Raw genomic sequence first — 17,353 nt, 5'->3', positions numbered from 1 at the left:
TGAGATTATTTTAAATATTGGTTAAGATTTTGATGCATATTGGGGTACCTGGGTGGCTCAGTTGGGTAAGCATCTGCCATCAGCTCATATCATCATCTCAGGGTCCTGGGATCAAGCCCTACATGGGGTTCTCTGCTCAGTGGGGAGTCTGCTTCTCCCTCTCACTCTCCCTCTGTGCTCCCTCTCTCTCTCACTCTCAAATAAATGGATAAAATCTTTAAAAAATATTCTGATGCATATTTCATTTAATAATGAAAGGAGATTATTTAAAAGGCATGAGGAGAAAATCAGAATAGTGCAACTAAAATATTGATTAACTTTTTTAAGTGTTTTAACTGCATGTTTCTTAAAATCTCAAGGGGATTTATCATCAGACACACCTTATCCTCTCCTCTAAGAGGCATTTTAAAACCAGGAATGAAGTCATTTTTCTGCCTCTCTTATATGAACTTTACATGGCCACACTTCATTTGTCCATCTGGATGAACCTTACGGTATCATCTGATGGTAGATTCAACCAGACAAGTAGATAAAAGTGGAGGAGCAAAAGGTAATTATTGTTTTTGACTTGTTTTGCTTCTGACCATGCTATTAGTTCTTGACACTATTTCTGCAATTATTTTTCCTATCATCTATTTTTATTGAAAAAAAGGAAATGCACTATTCCCTTTGAAACTCTTTATATAATGCATATTTGCTTTTACACACTTAGAAATGGATCATCAATTTCCAATTACTGATGGAATAAAATAATGAACATTATTTCTATATTATTGGATAATGTGTTTGTATTTGTGAGGCTGAGATTTTGCAGAGGAAGAGTGACTTTATTTAACTTGAGGGAGATTACTTTGGGTAGTTAGAACACTGAAATGTCTTAATCATATTTATGTTTCTTTGTTTAAACTTACAGTGTGTGACCTAAAATCCAAATTGTAAACTGTGGAGAGAGGACTATGTCCCCAACCAATATAAGGCAGAGTTAGAGAATGTTGGTCCCAGTCCTGCTGAGTTAGAGTTCTCCCTCAGATTAGTTTGTTATATCAGGCACTTACCACAAGAACTTCAATTTCTTTAATCTGTAAAAGGAGAAAATAAGTATGTCATAGACTCTTGGAGAAGATTAAATGTGGTGCAGCATTAAATATTCGCTTTGATGCTTCAAATACAGATTCAATATTATTCTGCCGTCACTATCAATGATGCACAAAGCTGTTTACATTAATCTCAAGCAATTGAATAAAGAAAGGTAAGCATAAACACGGAGGCTAGCTGTCTTGTATGTTACTGACAGCATCCCCTTGTCTGTCAAGTGTCTTAGTTGGGCTGTTCAGTGTGGCTTGATCATAGGCATCCCTATTTATCAGAATGAATCAGTGATTATCCCAGCACCCCCAAGCACCCACATCTCCCTCCATCCACTCAGCGAACAGCTTCAAAGTCCTCAATATCTTAGTAACTGTGCTGATCCTTGCTTCACTCTGATCACAAATATAGACTAGGTCAGTGGGTGTTTCTTTTTTTGCACCTCATTTAAATGATACACAGAGCTCAGCTTTCATCTGCCAGTAAGGGTAAAATTTAATAGAAAGATTATTAATTTTTTGCATTGTGTTCTAGACTTGTTAGATATTCTTTAAGGCTTCAGAATCATTTGCAATGTCGTCTACCGTTTCAGCACCCCAGAAGATAGGATTGTAATAAGTCAAATATTATAATTAACCTTTGAATTATCACAAAAATATAAAATATATTTGAAACTTGAAAATTCTTCTTGAAATATCCTTGCATTATAAAGACTTGTAAGCTTTTCCCAGAAAGAGAGTCCAATTATTTCCTTCCCATTTGCAAGAGCTCTTTAAATGTAACATTTAATATGCCAGAAATTTTAAAAATTTATAAAGGTTAAATCCATAAAAGGAAACATGGAAGATGCTATTACTGATTGTTTTCATAATGGCCAGAGATATCTTTCTTATTTATTTTGTATCTATTTTTAAATTGTGGTTTAAATCACATTATATAACATTTGTCCCAGAGTAGGTAACTGTTACTTCCTTAAGTGTAACCAATTTGATTTCACTTTGATTTTTCTTCAGAGTCTAACAGAGACTCAGGCTATCAGCAACAAGATAGAGGAGTCAACAGTGAGTTTCAGTCAGTGACATCTCAGGGGTGTGCAGTTTTTCTCTACACATATTAGTTTCCGTGAAAAATTAACTACTATGTGCATAAAGCAGATGATATTTGGGTAAATAATTAAAGCTTTGTCTGCTAAATAGCAGTGACCATCTAAATCCAAGTTTCTCCTTCACACTTGGAGTTATTACGAGATTAATTTCAACTTGGAGAAGTATGTACTAGACAGAAACAAGATGAGATTCTCCATAGAGATCTGAACCAGGGTTATAATAAGAAATATTTATATTTATGTTTATATTTTATTTATATATCCATTTTATATTTATTTAAATTATATATATTCATGTAAAATTAGTATACACACACACGTGTTTGGAACTATAGAAATTATCAAATTCAAACGCTTAAATGTATGGACAGATGCTGAAATTGGAAAACTGAGGTATCTCACATAATAAGAAAATAGTAATAACAGCCATTTCTTACATAGATTCTGCAAATATGATACTGCAGTTATTAACTCTTTAACAGTATGTGTGCCTATTCTTCTGTAACTGGTAATGTTCTAAGCACTTTCATTATTTTATCTTACTTAATACTAACCACACCTGATGTCAAAAATTACTATTTTATCCTGTTTTTATATAGAGTGGACAATGGAATAGTGGGTAGAGGAAAATCTAGATTTATAACTACGGTTAGATGAGATTCTGAGATCCCTACCCCATGCCACTCAGGTCTCTAAAGTGTCAGTCATGTGTAAGAATCCTGACCTGCTCCTAGGAATGTATAGCTCACTCCACCCAGTATAGCCTCACTGAGTTTCCCTATTCTATGGGAAGGGGGGGAATTAAAAAATTGGTATAGATTTTCCCCCAAATTGTGTTTGTATTAAATCCCTCTTACATAAAATATGCATTCCAGAATTTTGTAAGATTCCATTTGGGTTCTAAAAGCAGAGAGATAGATTTGTATAACAAAATTCCTAAAAATGGGGTTTTATTTATCTTTTCTTTCAATAATTCACTTTTTGTGTTTAAGTTATCATCTCTGCAAATGCCCAATATATGTTGATGGATGCCAATATCTATCATTAGGATAGATAGTAGAAGTTGCCAAATATTTTTACCCATAGTTCTTAATTCCTTATCTTCTATTAAATTCTAAATTTTAAGTAATTAATCATCCCCATTTCTACACACCATGAAACTTTCTCTGATTAACACAGTGAGGTTGGCAAAAACAAACACATACATGCACACTGTCAGTAAATATTTATTTATTCATTTCAGGTGGAAGAATCCCATGACTGACCATTAATCCCAAAGCTCTTCTCAGTGGTGTAAGTGAAACCTTATGAAAAACATGAACTGGGTGGCTAATTACACTGGACAGTCCGATTTCATTCTGGTGGGAATCTTCAGTCAATCAAATCACCCAGCTCTCCTGTGTGTGGTCATTTTTGTAGTTTTCTTGATGGCTTTAACTGGGAATGGTGTCCTGATTCTTCTGATACATTTTGATGCCCACCTCCACAGCCCCATGTACTTTTTCATCAGCCAGTTGTCGTTCATGGACGTAATGTACATTTCTGTCACTGTGCCCAAGATGCTCATAGACCAGGTCATCGGTATAAATAAGATCTCAGCCCCTGAGTGTGGGATGCAAATGTTTCTCTATGTGACACTAGCAGGTTCAGAAGTTTTCCTTCTAGCTGCCATGGCCTATGACCGCTCTGTGGCCATCTGTTACCCTCTTCATTACCCTGTCCTCATAACCCATAAAGTATGTCTTCTCCTAGCATCTGGCTGCTGGTTTCTAGGATCTGTGGATGGATTCATGCTCACACCCATCACTATGACATTCCCTTTCTGCAGATCCCGGGAGATCCATCATTTCTTCTGTGAAGTCCCTGCTGTAATGAAGCTTTCCTGCTCAGACACTTCCCTCTATGAGACACTCATGTATCTGTGCTGTGTCCTCATGCTCCTCATTCCTGTGACAGTCATTTCAAGCTCCTATTCTTTCATCCTCTTCACCATCCACAGGATGAACTCAGCAGAGGGACGGAAGAAGGCCTTTGCCACTTGTTCTTCCCACATGATGGTGGTCATCCTCTTCTATGGTGCTGCTGTCTATACCTACATGCTTCCCACCTCCTACCACACCCCTGAGAAGGACATGGTTGTATCTGTCTTTTATACCATCCTCACTCCTGTGTTAAACCCTTTAATCTATAGTCTCAGGAATAAGGATGTCATAGGAGCTCTGAAGAAAATGTTGAATGTGGGACCTGCTTTTCAAGAAACTATAAAATAGGACATTTTTATATTAATGCTTTTATTCTTTTTCTCCAAATATTATAACTTCAGAATCTTATGCCAATATTATTCCATAGATTTTCATCTCATAATGCCTCCTATCATTTGCATACCTCTTTCGGGAATTACTTCTGTGTATTACAAAGCTCTTTGATTACATAATATTTGTCCATTCAAAATGAATTTTACTATCATATTGTACTGGCATTACATTTACTGACATTGATTATTACACACTTATTCTGTAAGAGAATATTCATACTTTTAGAAAATACATTATAAGAATATAGGGCAGTAAAGGTTATGAGGTAGTATTAAATTGTCTTTATTTTTTGTATTTGTCTTTAATAAGACAGATAAAAAGAGAGAAACAGAGAGTTTGACAGAATTATGAAGGAATAGGTACAATATTACCTATTTGAGAGAGAAAGAAAGATTGACAGAGAAATTATGAAGCAAATGGGTACAATTTTAACAGTAGGCAGAGTATATGGGTGTTCTTTGTACCTTCTTATTTGTACTACATTTATACAAATCTGAAATTAACCCCAAATAAAGAATTAAAACATCTTTCTCCCCCCAACTTTAAAAGAATTGATTATCTGTTTTGTGGTTGTGTAAATAACATGATATCCTAGAAAACACTCACTCATTTCAGTTTGGCTTTTCATCACTGAGGTGATCCAATCATTGGTTCACATTTATTTGAAACTATCTTGTTCTACATGATCCATTCCTAAAGACATATAGTGGAAGTTAATAGTCACCACAATGTGGTAAATTTAGGATTCAGAATTGCATAGGGGATCGTGGGGGAAATGGAAACCCCAGGGTGGAATGAAAATTTAGGGAAGGTTCTTTGCATGAGGTGACATTTGAATTGAGTTTTAAACTATGTAATTTATTTTTTTTAAATGTTTTATTTATTTATTCATGAGAGTCAGAGAGAGAGAGAGAGAGGCAGAGGCAGAGGGAGAAGCAGGCTCCCCGCCTAGCAGGGAGCCTGATGCGGGACTCGATCCCAGGACCCTGGGATCATGACCTGAGCCGAAGGCAGACCCTTAACCATCTGAGCCACCCAGGCACCCTTTAAAGTATGTAATTTATTAAACAAATAGATAGGGCACCAAATAGCCTTTCATTTATTCAATAAATATTTTATGATATATTATAATAAAGATATTAGTTAAAGGTTATTAAAATATAAATAATATATGAATGCTATCTCTAAGAAATTTGAACTAGTAGCTGTAGTTGTATATTTCAATAAGTGGTAAAAATTATATGATATGCTTTGATGTTGATTTGGAAAGGGCACAACTCATAAGGACACATCAGTTATACTGTGATATATGAGTTCATTCAAGCCAAGAGGACTGAGAGAAGAACTTGGAGTTCATTTTTGAATGGTGACTAGATGTTACCCTCAGATAAGTACTGGGTTTTGGGTTGAAGGGATTTACTCAGGGACAAGATGTCTCATAAAACACACAGAATGAGCAAAGGAGATGGTTGACCAAATAGGAGCAGTAAATATTCCAGTGGAGCCTCCTTTTTATCTTTAGTTTAGATACTCATTTCTCGCCTTTCCTTAACTCAGAGTTTTACAAAAAGTAATGAAGTTATTAGACTTATATTTTGGAAATGTTAAATCAGTGCTCACCAATTGGAAGAGTACAAGCCTGAAGGCAAGAAGTCCAGGTAAGTAAGGATGGTGAACAAAATACTGTTAATCTAACTGGAATGAACCATGCTTCAACATCAGGAGGCACTAGAGGAAAGATATTTGGGGTAAATATAACCCTGTTGAACTTGTACCATAAAACCACAGACATGGTTTTATGTCAAGCATTTTTCAATTGGCTGTGTCCAAATTCTTCAAATTGAGAATTGTCAGCTTGTTTCAAACATATACATTCTATTTTGCTTTGAGAGACACTCAATTATTGTATCACTGTAAAATAAGGATCTTGCAGTATTTGAGATTGCAAATTGGAAAACCAATTTCCAATATTTTTGCTTCAAACTGAATGAATAAAATAATGCATTCTTTTTTACTTTTTTATTGTTATGTTAATCACCATATATTACATCATTAGTTTTTGATGTAGTGTTCCATGATTCATTGTTTGCGTATAACACCCAGTGCTCCATGCAGAACATGCCCTCTTTAATACCCATCACCAGGCTAACCCATCCTCCCACCCCCCTCCCCTCTAGAACCCTCAGCTTGTTTTTCAGAGTCCATAGTCTCTCATAGTTCGTCTCCCCCTCCAATTTCCCCTCCTTCATTCTTCCCCTCCTACTATCTTCTTTTTTTTTTTTTCTTAACATATATTGCATTATTTGTTTCAGAGGTACAGATCAGTGATTCAACAGTCTTGCACAATTCACAGCGCTCACCATAGCACATACCCTTCCCAATGTCTATCACCCAGCCACCCCAAAAATAATGCATTCTTTAACTTTCAAAAAGAATTGAAGATAATGCATCTCCTCTCCAATATTCTAGACTATATCATAAACACATTTGATGCTTCCTTTTGTAACATCCTAGAAATGGAAGACAAAATATAATGAAGAGAAACATGATGTGAAGTAGAACAACTTTCTATGAAACATGACTTTATTTTTAATGTGTCTTAAACCAGAAATTTTTTTTAATATTCTAAAACAATGAGTTATCTTTTTTTGCTTTATTTTTTTATTTTATTATTATTTTCTTAAATTTTTTCATTATGTTCAGTTAGCCAACATATAGTAGTACATCATAGGTTTTTGTTGTAGTGTTCAATAATTCATTAGTTGCCTATACCACCCAGTGCTCATCCCAGCACATGCCCTCCTCAATACCCATCACGTGGTCACCCCATCCCCCCACCCCTTCCCTCTGCAACCCTCAGTTTGTTTCCTGGAGTCCAGAGTTCTCATGGGTTGTCTCACTATCTGATTTCTTCCCATTACTCAGGGACTCAGTTTTCCCTCCCTTCCCCTGTGGTCCTCTGCTCTATTCCTTATGTTCCACATATGAGTGAAACCATATGGTAATTCTCCTTCTCTGCTTGGTTGATTTCACTTAGCATAATCCTCTCCAGTCCTATCCATGTTGATGTAAAAGTTGGGTATTCATCCTTTCTGATGGCTGAGTAATATCCCATTGTATATATGTACCACATCTTCTTTATCCATTCATCTGTTGAAGGGCATCTCAGCTCCTTCCACAGTTTGGCTATTGTGGACATTGCTGCTATGAACATTGGGGTGCATGTGCCCTTCTTTTCACTACATCTGTACCTTTGCAGTAAATGCCCAGTAGTGAAATTGCTGGGTCATAGGGTAGCTCTATTTTTAACGTCTTGAGGAAGCTCCCTACTGTTTTCCAGAGTGGCTGTACCAACTTGCATTCCCACCAACAATATAAGAGGGTTCCTACTTCTCTACAACCTCACCAACACTTGTTATTTCCTGCCTAGTTAATTTTTGCCATTCTAACTGGTGTAAGGTGGTATCTCATTGTGGTTGTGATTTGTATTTCCCTGATGGCTATTGATGTTGAACATTTTCTCATATATCTGTTAGCCATCTGAATGTCTTCTTTGGAGAAGTGTCTGGTTCATGTATTCTGCCCATTTCTTAACTTGATTTTTTGCTTTTTGGGTGTTGAGTTTGAGAAGTTCTTTATAGATTTTGGATATCAGCCCTTTATCCTGTCTCACATTGAGGTCTTTCATCCATTTTGAGCTTATCTTTGTGTATGGTGTAAGAGAATGGTCTAGTTTCATTCTTCTGCGTGTGGCTGTCCAGTTTCCCAGCACCATTTATTGAAGAGACTGTCGTTTCTTCATTGGATATTTTTTCCTGATTTGTTGAAGATTAGTTGACCATATAGTTGAGGGTCCATTTCTAGGCTTTCTATTCTGTTCCATTGATCTTTGGGCCTGTTTCTGTGTCAATAAAATGTCTTGATGATCACAGCTTTGTAATATAACATGAAGTCAGGCATTGTGATGCCCCCAGCTTTGGTGTTCTTTTTCAACAATCCCCTGGCTATTCGGGGTCTTTTCTGGTTCCATACAAATTTTAGGATTGTTCGTTCCAGCTCTGTTAAAAATGCCAATGGTATTTGATAGGGATTGCTTTGGGAAAGTGCGAATTGCTTTGGGAAGCATAGACATTTTCACAATGTTTATTCTTCCAATCCATGGGCATGGAATGTCTTTCCATCTCTTTGTGTCTCCCTCAATTTTCTTCATAAGTGTTCTGCAGTTTCTAGATTATAGATCCTTTACCTCTTTGATTAGGTTTATTCCTAGGTATCTTATGGTTTTTGGTGCTATTGTAAATGGAATTGATTCCTTAATTTCTGTTTCTTTAGTTACCTTGTTAATGTATATAAATGCAACTGATTTCTGTGCATTGATTTTGTATCCTGCCACACTGAACACTACATAAAAAATTAATGATATCCTATATGTTGGCTAATTGAACATTGAAAAAAAGAAACACAAACTCTCGAAAAAAACTGAGTATAGTTGACACACAATGTTACATCAGTTTCAAGTGTACAACTTAGTGATTTGACAAGTTTATACATTATGCTGTGTTTGCCACAGCATCCCATACATCACAGTATCATTGGCTGTAATTCCTTATGCTCTGCTTTTTATTCCTATGACTCATTCCACTAATAAATTTTTATTAAAAATTAAAAATGGAAAAAAATGAAATAATAAATAAATGTAACATTAAGGTAATGTAGATTCCATGTGAATAACAGCAGAGGGTATATAATCAGCAATCTAATGAATTGGGCTCTAGATAAAAAATGTGAAAGAGAGTATCTCAATTTTAATTTCAACCATAGGACTAATTGATGGTATTAGCTTTGAAAAATTGATTAAACTATGAATTTCAGATTGTACATCAGTAAAAAGTAAAAAGAAAAATAGAAAAATTATATTTCAAATGTTTTCTTTAATCTTAAAATAAGAAAAAGATATATATTCACACCTACATGAAATATGCATTTTGTAAAATGAAAAGGCTACATAAAAAACTAACTCATATATTTCATAGCCAAAAATTCATTAGTGATGTGATGTATGAATATTGTCAATCTTGGTTAAGATTTTGATACATATTGACATTAACAATAAAAGATTTTTAAAAAGATGAGCAAAATACAGAACAGTGCAACAGGGATATCTATTAGCTTCTTTAGCTCTTATAATTGCATTCCTCTTTATAGTGTCAGAGGGGATTTGTTGACAAAAAACCTTCATCCACTCACTTAATGGGCATAGTAAAGCCCTCCTACTTCTCTCTGTACACTTAACCTGGTCACACTCCATTAGCCCATCTGGATGAGAATAGCTATATCATTTGATGTTGCATTCAACCAGACAAGCAGACAGAACTGCAAGAACAAAAGGGTGATTATTTTCTATCTTTACTTGTTCTGCTTCTGATATTTTCCATTATAGTTGTTGAAAATACATCCTTAATTTTCTTTTTACCTATTTGTGAGTGGAAAAACAAATTTACCTTTTCTCTTGAATCTCTTTGTATAGCACATTAAAAATGTATTTTTGCTTTCTAGTTATTTGTGGATGGAAGAATATACACATTTCCTATATAATTGGATAATGTATCTGTTTTCCTGAGATAGAAATTTTGCAGAAGATATATTGATTTTACTTAAAGTGGGGATAATTTTTGAGGGTTAGAAACAAATATCTCAATCATATTTATATTTTCTAGTGAAACTGACAATGGGTGACTTAATACCTAAATTATCTACTATGGAGGGAAGAACTTGTCCCCAAAAATTCTGAGGCATATTTACAGCCATGGGCTCAACTCAAGGTAGTTGTGTGGTGTTAAGCAGACCATAAGAATCTGAATTCCTTAATGTGTAAAAGGAGAAAATAGGATGAATATGTACGTCATAGGATCTTGGGAAAAATAAAATATGATAAAGCATTAGAACAATTCTTAGGATGCTGTCAGCTTCAAATAAAGGTTTAACATTAATCCACCACCACTATCAATGAATTTCCATGTTAAATATGCACCAAGTTGTTTATATGAAACGCAAGGAATTATATTAAAGAAGAGTAACAGTGAACAGAGGGACCAGTTGCTGTGCATAAAACAGACAGTGTTCACTTGTGTGTCTGGTAACCAGGTGGACTGTTCAGTGTAGCTTAATGGCAGTGACCCATATTTACAAAAGTACAGCAGAGATTTCCCAGTACCCCCCAAGTGCCCTTCTGTTCTCCCTTTGTTCACTCAGCAAGGTCTTTACATTTATTGCTCACTGTGCTGGTCCTTACTTTACTTTGACCACAAATATAGACTTTGTCAGCAGGTGTGTTTTGTAATTTATCAGGTTGTTGTTTTCATTTTTCACAGGGCTCAGATTTTATCTGTCAGTGAGGGTGGGATGTGATAGAAAGGCTATAGTTTTTGATGCGATGTGTCAAAATTTTGTTGAATAAATATATTAAGAATTCAAAATCATTTCAAGTGTTCTCAACATGCTAAAAGTTTTATCTGCTTTATCAACGGGAATATTAATAATTTGATGTTTTAATTAGTCTTAGAATTTTTACAAAAGTATAAAATATATTTTTAAAAGTATAAAACATATTTGAGATTTGGAAATCCTTCCCAAAATATCCAGATATGATAATTGCCTCTAATCTCTTCCCAGAAAGAGGAGTCAATATTTCCTTCCTCTTAGTAAGGACTTTTGAATTTTGACATTTAACATGTCAGAAATTGAAAGTTTGCAAAGGTTTGAGCTTCAAAACAAAAAATGTAGAAGGTGTTATTCTCTTAAGAAAGGTCAGATGCATTTTGTGTTTATTGTTCTTATTTATTTTGTGGCTATTTTAGAATTCTGCTTTAAATCACATTTCTATTTTTGTCTACTGACTGTGACCTCATTAATTGTAATTAGGTTTAATTTTGTTTTGATTCATCTTTAATATCTGATAAAGATGCTGGCTGTGAACAGCAAGATAAAGTAGTAAACAGTAAATTGGAGTCAGAAATATCTTAGCGCTGTTCAGTTTTCCTCTCTGCATCTCAGTTCCATGAACAATTAATTGCTATGTTCATTAAAGCAGGTAACATTTGGGAAAACAACTAAAGCTTTCTATGATAAATGGCAATGACCCTCTTAACCAACTGAGCCACCCAGGCGCCCAGCAATGACCCTCTTAAATACTACTTCCTATCCTCTGAAATATAAAGCAGATAGTAGAAACTTTAAGGAGATGAATTTCAAATTGGAAAAACATGTACTGGATACAAATTAGATAGATTTCTACAAAAAGCTCTGCTTAATCAGGGTTAAAATAAGAAATATATATATATATATATGTATATATATATATATTACTTAAAGTTTATATATTTTTATAGAATAATTATATATGTATATAATAAATATATATAATACATATACACATATATTGTAAGACAAAACATTACCCTTATCCTCTTTTTTTATGTATGTAGAGCAAATGAAGAAATAGTGTGTACAGGATAAGCTGGACCCACAGCCAATATGGCTTCAAAGTCTGGGTTCCAAAATGATGCCCCTAGCTATCTAAGGGTTTGGTCATTGGTGAGGACCATAATCTTGTTTTGGGGGATTTGTGGCTTACTCCATACAATCACAGTGCCTCACAATGTGACTCAATCTTATGAGAAAAAGGGGGTTCAAGCATTTCATATAGATTTTCCCCAAATTGTGTTGAAGTTACTTTTTATTTATTTTATTTTCCTTTTTTAAATTTTATGGTATTATGTTATGTTAATCACCATACATCATTATTTTTTTTATGTATTCATCCATGATTCATTGTTTTCGTATAACACCCAGTGCTCCATGCAGTATGTGCCATCCTTAATACCCATCACTGGGCTAACCCATCCCACCACCACCCTCCCCTCTAAAACCCTCAGGTTGTTTCTCAGAATCCATAGTCTCTCATGGGTTCATCTCTCCCTCTGATTTCCCTTCCTTCTCCTATGTCCTCCAGGCTATTCCTTATGTTCCACAAATAAGTGAAACCATATGATAATGGACTTTCTCTGCTTGACTTATTTCACTTTGCATAATCTCCTCCAGTCCCATCCATGTTGATGTAAAAGTTGAGTATTCATCCTTTCTGATGGCTAAGTAATATTCCATTGTATATATGGACCACATCTTCTTTATGCATTCATCTATTGAAGGGCATCTCAGCTCTTTCCACAATTTGGCTATTGTGGACATTGCTGCTATGAACATTGGGGTACATATGGCCCTTCTTTTCACTACATCTGTGTCTTTGGGGTAAATACCCAGGAGTGCAATTGCTGGGTCATAGGGTAGCTCTATTTTTAAATTTTTGAGGAACCGCCACACTTTTCCAAAGTGGCTGTACCAACTTGCATTCCCACCAACAGTGTAAGAGGGTTCCCCTCTCTCCACAACCTCTCCAACATTTGTTGTTTCTTGCCTTGTCAATTTTTGCCATTCTAACTGGTGTAAGGTGGTATCTCAGTGTGGTTTTGATTTGTTTCCCTGATGGCTAATGATGATGAACATTTTTTCATGTGTCTGTTAGCCATTTGTATGTCTTCTTCGGAGAATTGTGTTCATATCTTCTGCCCGTTTTTTTATTTGATTATTTGTTTTTTGGGTGTTGAGTTTGAGAAGTTCTTTATAGATCTTGGATACCAGCCGTTTATCTGTAGTGTCATTTGCAAATATCTCCTCCCATTCTGTGGGTTGCCTCTTTGTTTTGTTGACTGCTTCCTTTGCTGTGCACAAGCTTTTTATCTTGATGAAGTCCCAAAAGTTCATTTTTGCTTTTGTTTCACTAGCTTTTGGAGATGTATCTTGAAAGAAGTTGCTGTGGCCGATACTGCCTATGTTCTCCTCTAGGATTTTGATGAATTCCTGTCTCACATTGAGGTCTTTCATCCATTTTGAGTTTATCTTTGTGTATGGTGTTAGAGAATGGTCGAGTTTCATTCTTCTGTATGTGGCTATCCAATTTTCCCAGGACCATTTGTTGAAGAGATTGTCTTTTCCATTGCATGTTTTTTCCTGCTTTGTCAAAGATTATTTGACCATAGAGTTGAGGGTCCATATCTGGGCATTCTATTCTGTTCCATTGGTCTATGTGTCTGTTTTTGTACCAGTACCATGCTGTCTTGGTGATCTCTGCTTTGTAATATAGCTTGAAATCAGGCAATGTGATGCCCCATGATTTGTTTTTTCTTTTTCAACATTCCCTTGGGCATTCAGGGTCTTTTCTGATTCCATACAAATTTTAGGATTGTTTGTTCCAGCACTTTGGAAAATGTCATTGGAATTTTGATCAGGATGGCATTGAAGGTATAGATTGCTCTGGGTAGCATAGACATTTTAACAATGTTTATTCTTCCAATCCATGAACATGCAACGTTTTTCCATCTTTTTGTGTCTTCTTCAATTTCTTTCATGAGTGTTCTGTAGTTCCTAGAGTATAGATCCTTTACTTCTTTTGTTAGGTTTATTCCGAGGTACCTAATGGTTTTTGGTGCTATTGTAAATGGAAGCGTTTCTCTAATTTCTCTTTCTACAGTTGCATTGTTAGTGTATAAGAAAGCAACTGATTTCTGTGCATTGATTTTGTATCCTGCAACATTACTGAATTGTTGTATGAGTTCTAGTAATTTGGGGGTGGAATCTTTTGGATTTTCCACATAAAGTATCATGTCATCTGTGAGAAGAGAGAGTTTGACTTCTTCTTTGCCAAACTGAATACCTTTTATTTTTTTTGTTATTGTTGTTGTCTGATTGCTGTTGCTAAGACTTCTAGTACCAGGGCCTGACCGATTCCCTGGGGAATTCTACCAAACAGTCAAAGAAGAAATAATACCTATTCTACTGAAGCTGTTTCAAAAAATAGAAACAGAAGGAAAGCTTCCAGACTCATTCTATGAGGCCAGCATTACCTTAATCCCCAAACCAGGCAAAGACCCCAACAAAAAGGAGAATTTCAGACTGATATCCCTGAGGAATATGGATTCCAAAATCCTCAACAAAATCCTAACTAATAGGATCCAAAAATACATTAAAAGGATCATCCACCACGACCAAGTGGGATTTATCCCTGGGATGCAAGAGTGGTTCAACATTCACAAATCAAACAATGTGATAGAACACATTAATAAAAGGAGAGAGAAGAACCATATGGTCCTCTCAAATGATGCAGAAAAAGCATTTGACAAAATACAGCATCCTTTCCTGATTAAAACTCTTCAGAGTATAGGGATAGAGGGAACATTCCTCAAGTTCATAAAATCCATCTATGTAAAACCCACAGCGAATATCATCCACAATGGGGAAAAGCTGAGAGCCTTTCCCTTAAGATCAGGAACACATCAAGGATGACCACTCTCGCCACTATTGTCCAACATAGTATTAGAAGTCTTTTTTTTTTATTATTTAAATTCAATTAGTGAACACAGAGTACATCATTAGTTTTTGATATAATGTTCAATGATTCATTAGATTGTTCTCTTTTTCTGGGGTATTACTGACATATAACATTCTACTAGTTTCAGTGGTAGAAGGTAATGATTTGATATTTCTGTGCACTGTGAAATTATTTTTTCTGAAATAGAATATACCTTGAAGAGTTTTTAAAATCTCAGTTGGATTCTTAGACCAGAGAGGTTAATGATATTTGGATATCTACAACAAAAATTCTAGAAGAGTATATACATATATAATTTTTTTTTGCATTTTGATTCATTTTTTGTGTTTGTTTAAGGCAACTGCTAAACTAAACAAATTTACATGCTTATTGGTAAAGGATACTATAGCAAAAGGTAAGCTCACAATGCAATGAACAATGTAACCTCACTATATGGTAAATTTATAGAATTATAGGTAATTTGTAATCTCTAAATCTACAGGACCATGGATTTTTTTCCTGCTAGCATAACTGGGTTCTCTTTCTCTCTTTCTCTCTCAACACATTCATTTCAAGGGGTGGTGTTTCATGATTGAATCATTAATCCCAAAGCTTTCCCAGGTTGCCTCGGTGAAATATCATGGAGAACACCTACTGGCTGGTTAACTACACTGGGAGATCAGATTTCATCCTGGTGGGAATCTTCGCCTTGTCTGGAAACACCATCCTGATTCTACTGATACATTCTGATGCCCACCTCCACACTCCCATGTATTTTTTCATCAGCCAGCTATCTGTCATGGACATGATGTACATTTCTGTTACTGTGCCCAAGATGCTTATGGACCAAGTCATGGGTATGAACAAGATCTCAGCCACAGAATGTGGGATACAAATGTTTCTCTATGTGACACTAGCAGGTTCAGAATTTTTTCTTCTAGCCTCCATGGCCTATGACCGCTATGTGGCCATCTGCCATCCTCTCCATTACCCTGTCTTCATGAACCATCGGGTGTTGCTCCTCCTAGCATCTGGCTGCTGGTTCCTGGGCTCAGTGGATGGCTTCTTATTCACTCCCATCACCATGACCTTCCCCTTCTGCAGATCTCGGGAAATCCATCATTTTTTCTGTGAAGTCCCTGCTGTATTGAAACTCTCTTGTTCAGACACTTCCATCTATGAGATTTTCATGTACCTGTGCTGTGTCCTCATGCTTCTCATTCCTGTGACAGTCATTTCAGGCTCTTACTACTTTATCCTCATCACCATCCATAGGATGAACTCAGCAGAAGGCCAGAAGAAGACCTTTGCCACTTGTTCTTCCCACATGACTGTGGTCATCCTCTTCTATGGGGCTGCCATTTATACTTACATGCTCCCCAACTCCTACCATACACCTGAGAAGGACATGATGGTATCTGTTTTTTATACCATACTCACTCCTGTGCTCAATCCTTTGATTTATAGTCTAAGAAATAAGGATGTTATGGTAGCTCTGAAGAAAATGTTGAATGTGGGACCTGTCTTTCAAGAAACTATAAAGTAGGGGCACCTGGATGGCTCAGTAGGTTAAGCATCTGCCTTTGGCTCAGGTCATGATCCCAGGGTCCTGGGATTGAGCCCTGCATTGTGCTCCCTACTCAGCGAGGAGTCTGCTTCTCCTTCTCCTTCTGCCCCTCCCACCCACTTATGCTCTCTCTCTCAAATAAATAAAATCTTTTTAAAAAAAGAAACTATAAAGTAGGAAACTTTGATATTATTGTGTTTTTCCTTCTCTTTACACATTGTAAGTTCAGAATTTTATGTCAACTTTTCCTTAGAGTTTTATACCATGGTGTTTCATCTCACTTTTGCATCTTTATTTTTTTTAAGTATTGCCTCCCTGTACTATAAAACTCTTAAATTTCCTAATTCTTATCTTTCAAAATGTATTATACAATCATATTATAGTGATTTTATAGTTACTGAAGTTGATAACTGCTCTCTGACTCTGTAGAACACCCATATTCTTAGGAAATACATAATCAAAATATTTAGAAAGGTCATGTGATTCTATGTAATTGATTCAAATGAGAGAGAAGGAGAAGGGTGATGAAGAAAAAAAGGTAAAAAATGTTAATTGTTTAGTCTGGGTAAAAGGTATGTGGCTGTGGTTTGTACCATTCTTATTCATGATACTTTTCTGTAAGTGTAATATTATTCCACACAAACCATTAAAATATCAGTCGTCCTAACTTTTTAAAGTTTGTGTTCTATTTGCTGGCAGTGTAAGTGATGATATCTTATAAAATGTGCTCATTTCAATGCGACTAATTATTACTAGGACAATCCTGTCATCTGCCTACCTGTATCATCCCTTAATTTGCTAGACCATAATGATACACACTATGTGGATATGGTCCAAAACTGAAAGCACCTACTGGT

The 17,353-nt window shown here is 35.7% G+C and overlaps 2 protein-coding genes across 2 annotated transcripts; both read left to right on the top strand.

Annotated features, from left to right (window-relative positions):
• The first annotated feature begins 3,498 nt into the window (after positions 1–3,498).
• Positions 3,499–4,461, top strand: LOC116626483 (olfactory receptor 2T29-like). The gene has a single exon (XM_032395825.1). It carries the CDS (start codon positions 3,499–3,501, stop codon positions 4,459–4,461), a length of 963 nt encoding a protein of 320 aa, XP_032251716.1.
• Positions 4,462–15,569: 11,108 nt separating this feature from the next.
• On the top strand, positions 15,570–16,475 carry LOC116626484 (olfactory receptor 2T4-like). The gene has a single exon (XM_032395826.1). It carries the CDS (start codon positions 15,570–15,572, stop codon positions 16,473–16,475), a length of 906 nt encoding a protein of 301 aa, XP_032251717.1.
• Positions 16,476–17,353: the final 878 nt, after the last annotated feature.

The sequence above is a fragment of the Phoca vitulina genome, unplaced genomic scaffold (genome assembly GCF_004348235.1).
Source record: "Phoca vitulina isolate PV1807 unplaced genomic scaffold, GSC_HSeal_1.0 scaffold87, whole genome shotgun sequence".
Classification (NCBI taxonomy): Eukaryota; Metazoa; Chordata; class Mammalia; order Carnivora; family Phocidae; genus Phoca; species Phoca vitulina.
This window is presented reverse-complemented; position numbering and strand designations above follow the sequence as displayed.

Bases quoted from the DNA above. Each gene is read 5' to 3' on its own strand.
- LOC116626484 (XM_032395826.1), top strand. From the start codon at position 15,570: ATGGAGAACACCTACTGGCTGGTTAACTACACTGGGAGATCAGATTTC.
- LOC116626483 (XM_032395825.1), top strand. From the start codon at position 3,499: ATGAAAAACATGAACTGGGTGGCTAATTACACTGGACAGTCCGATTTC.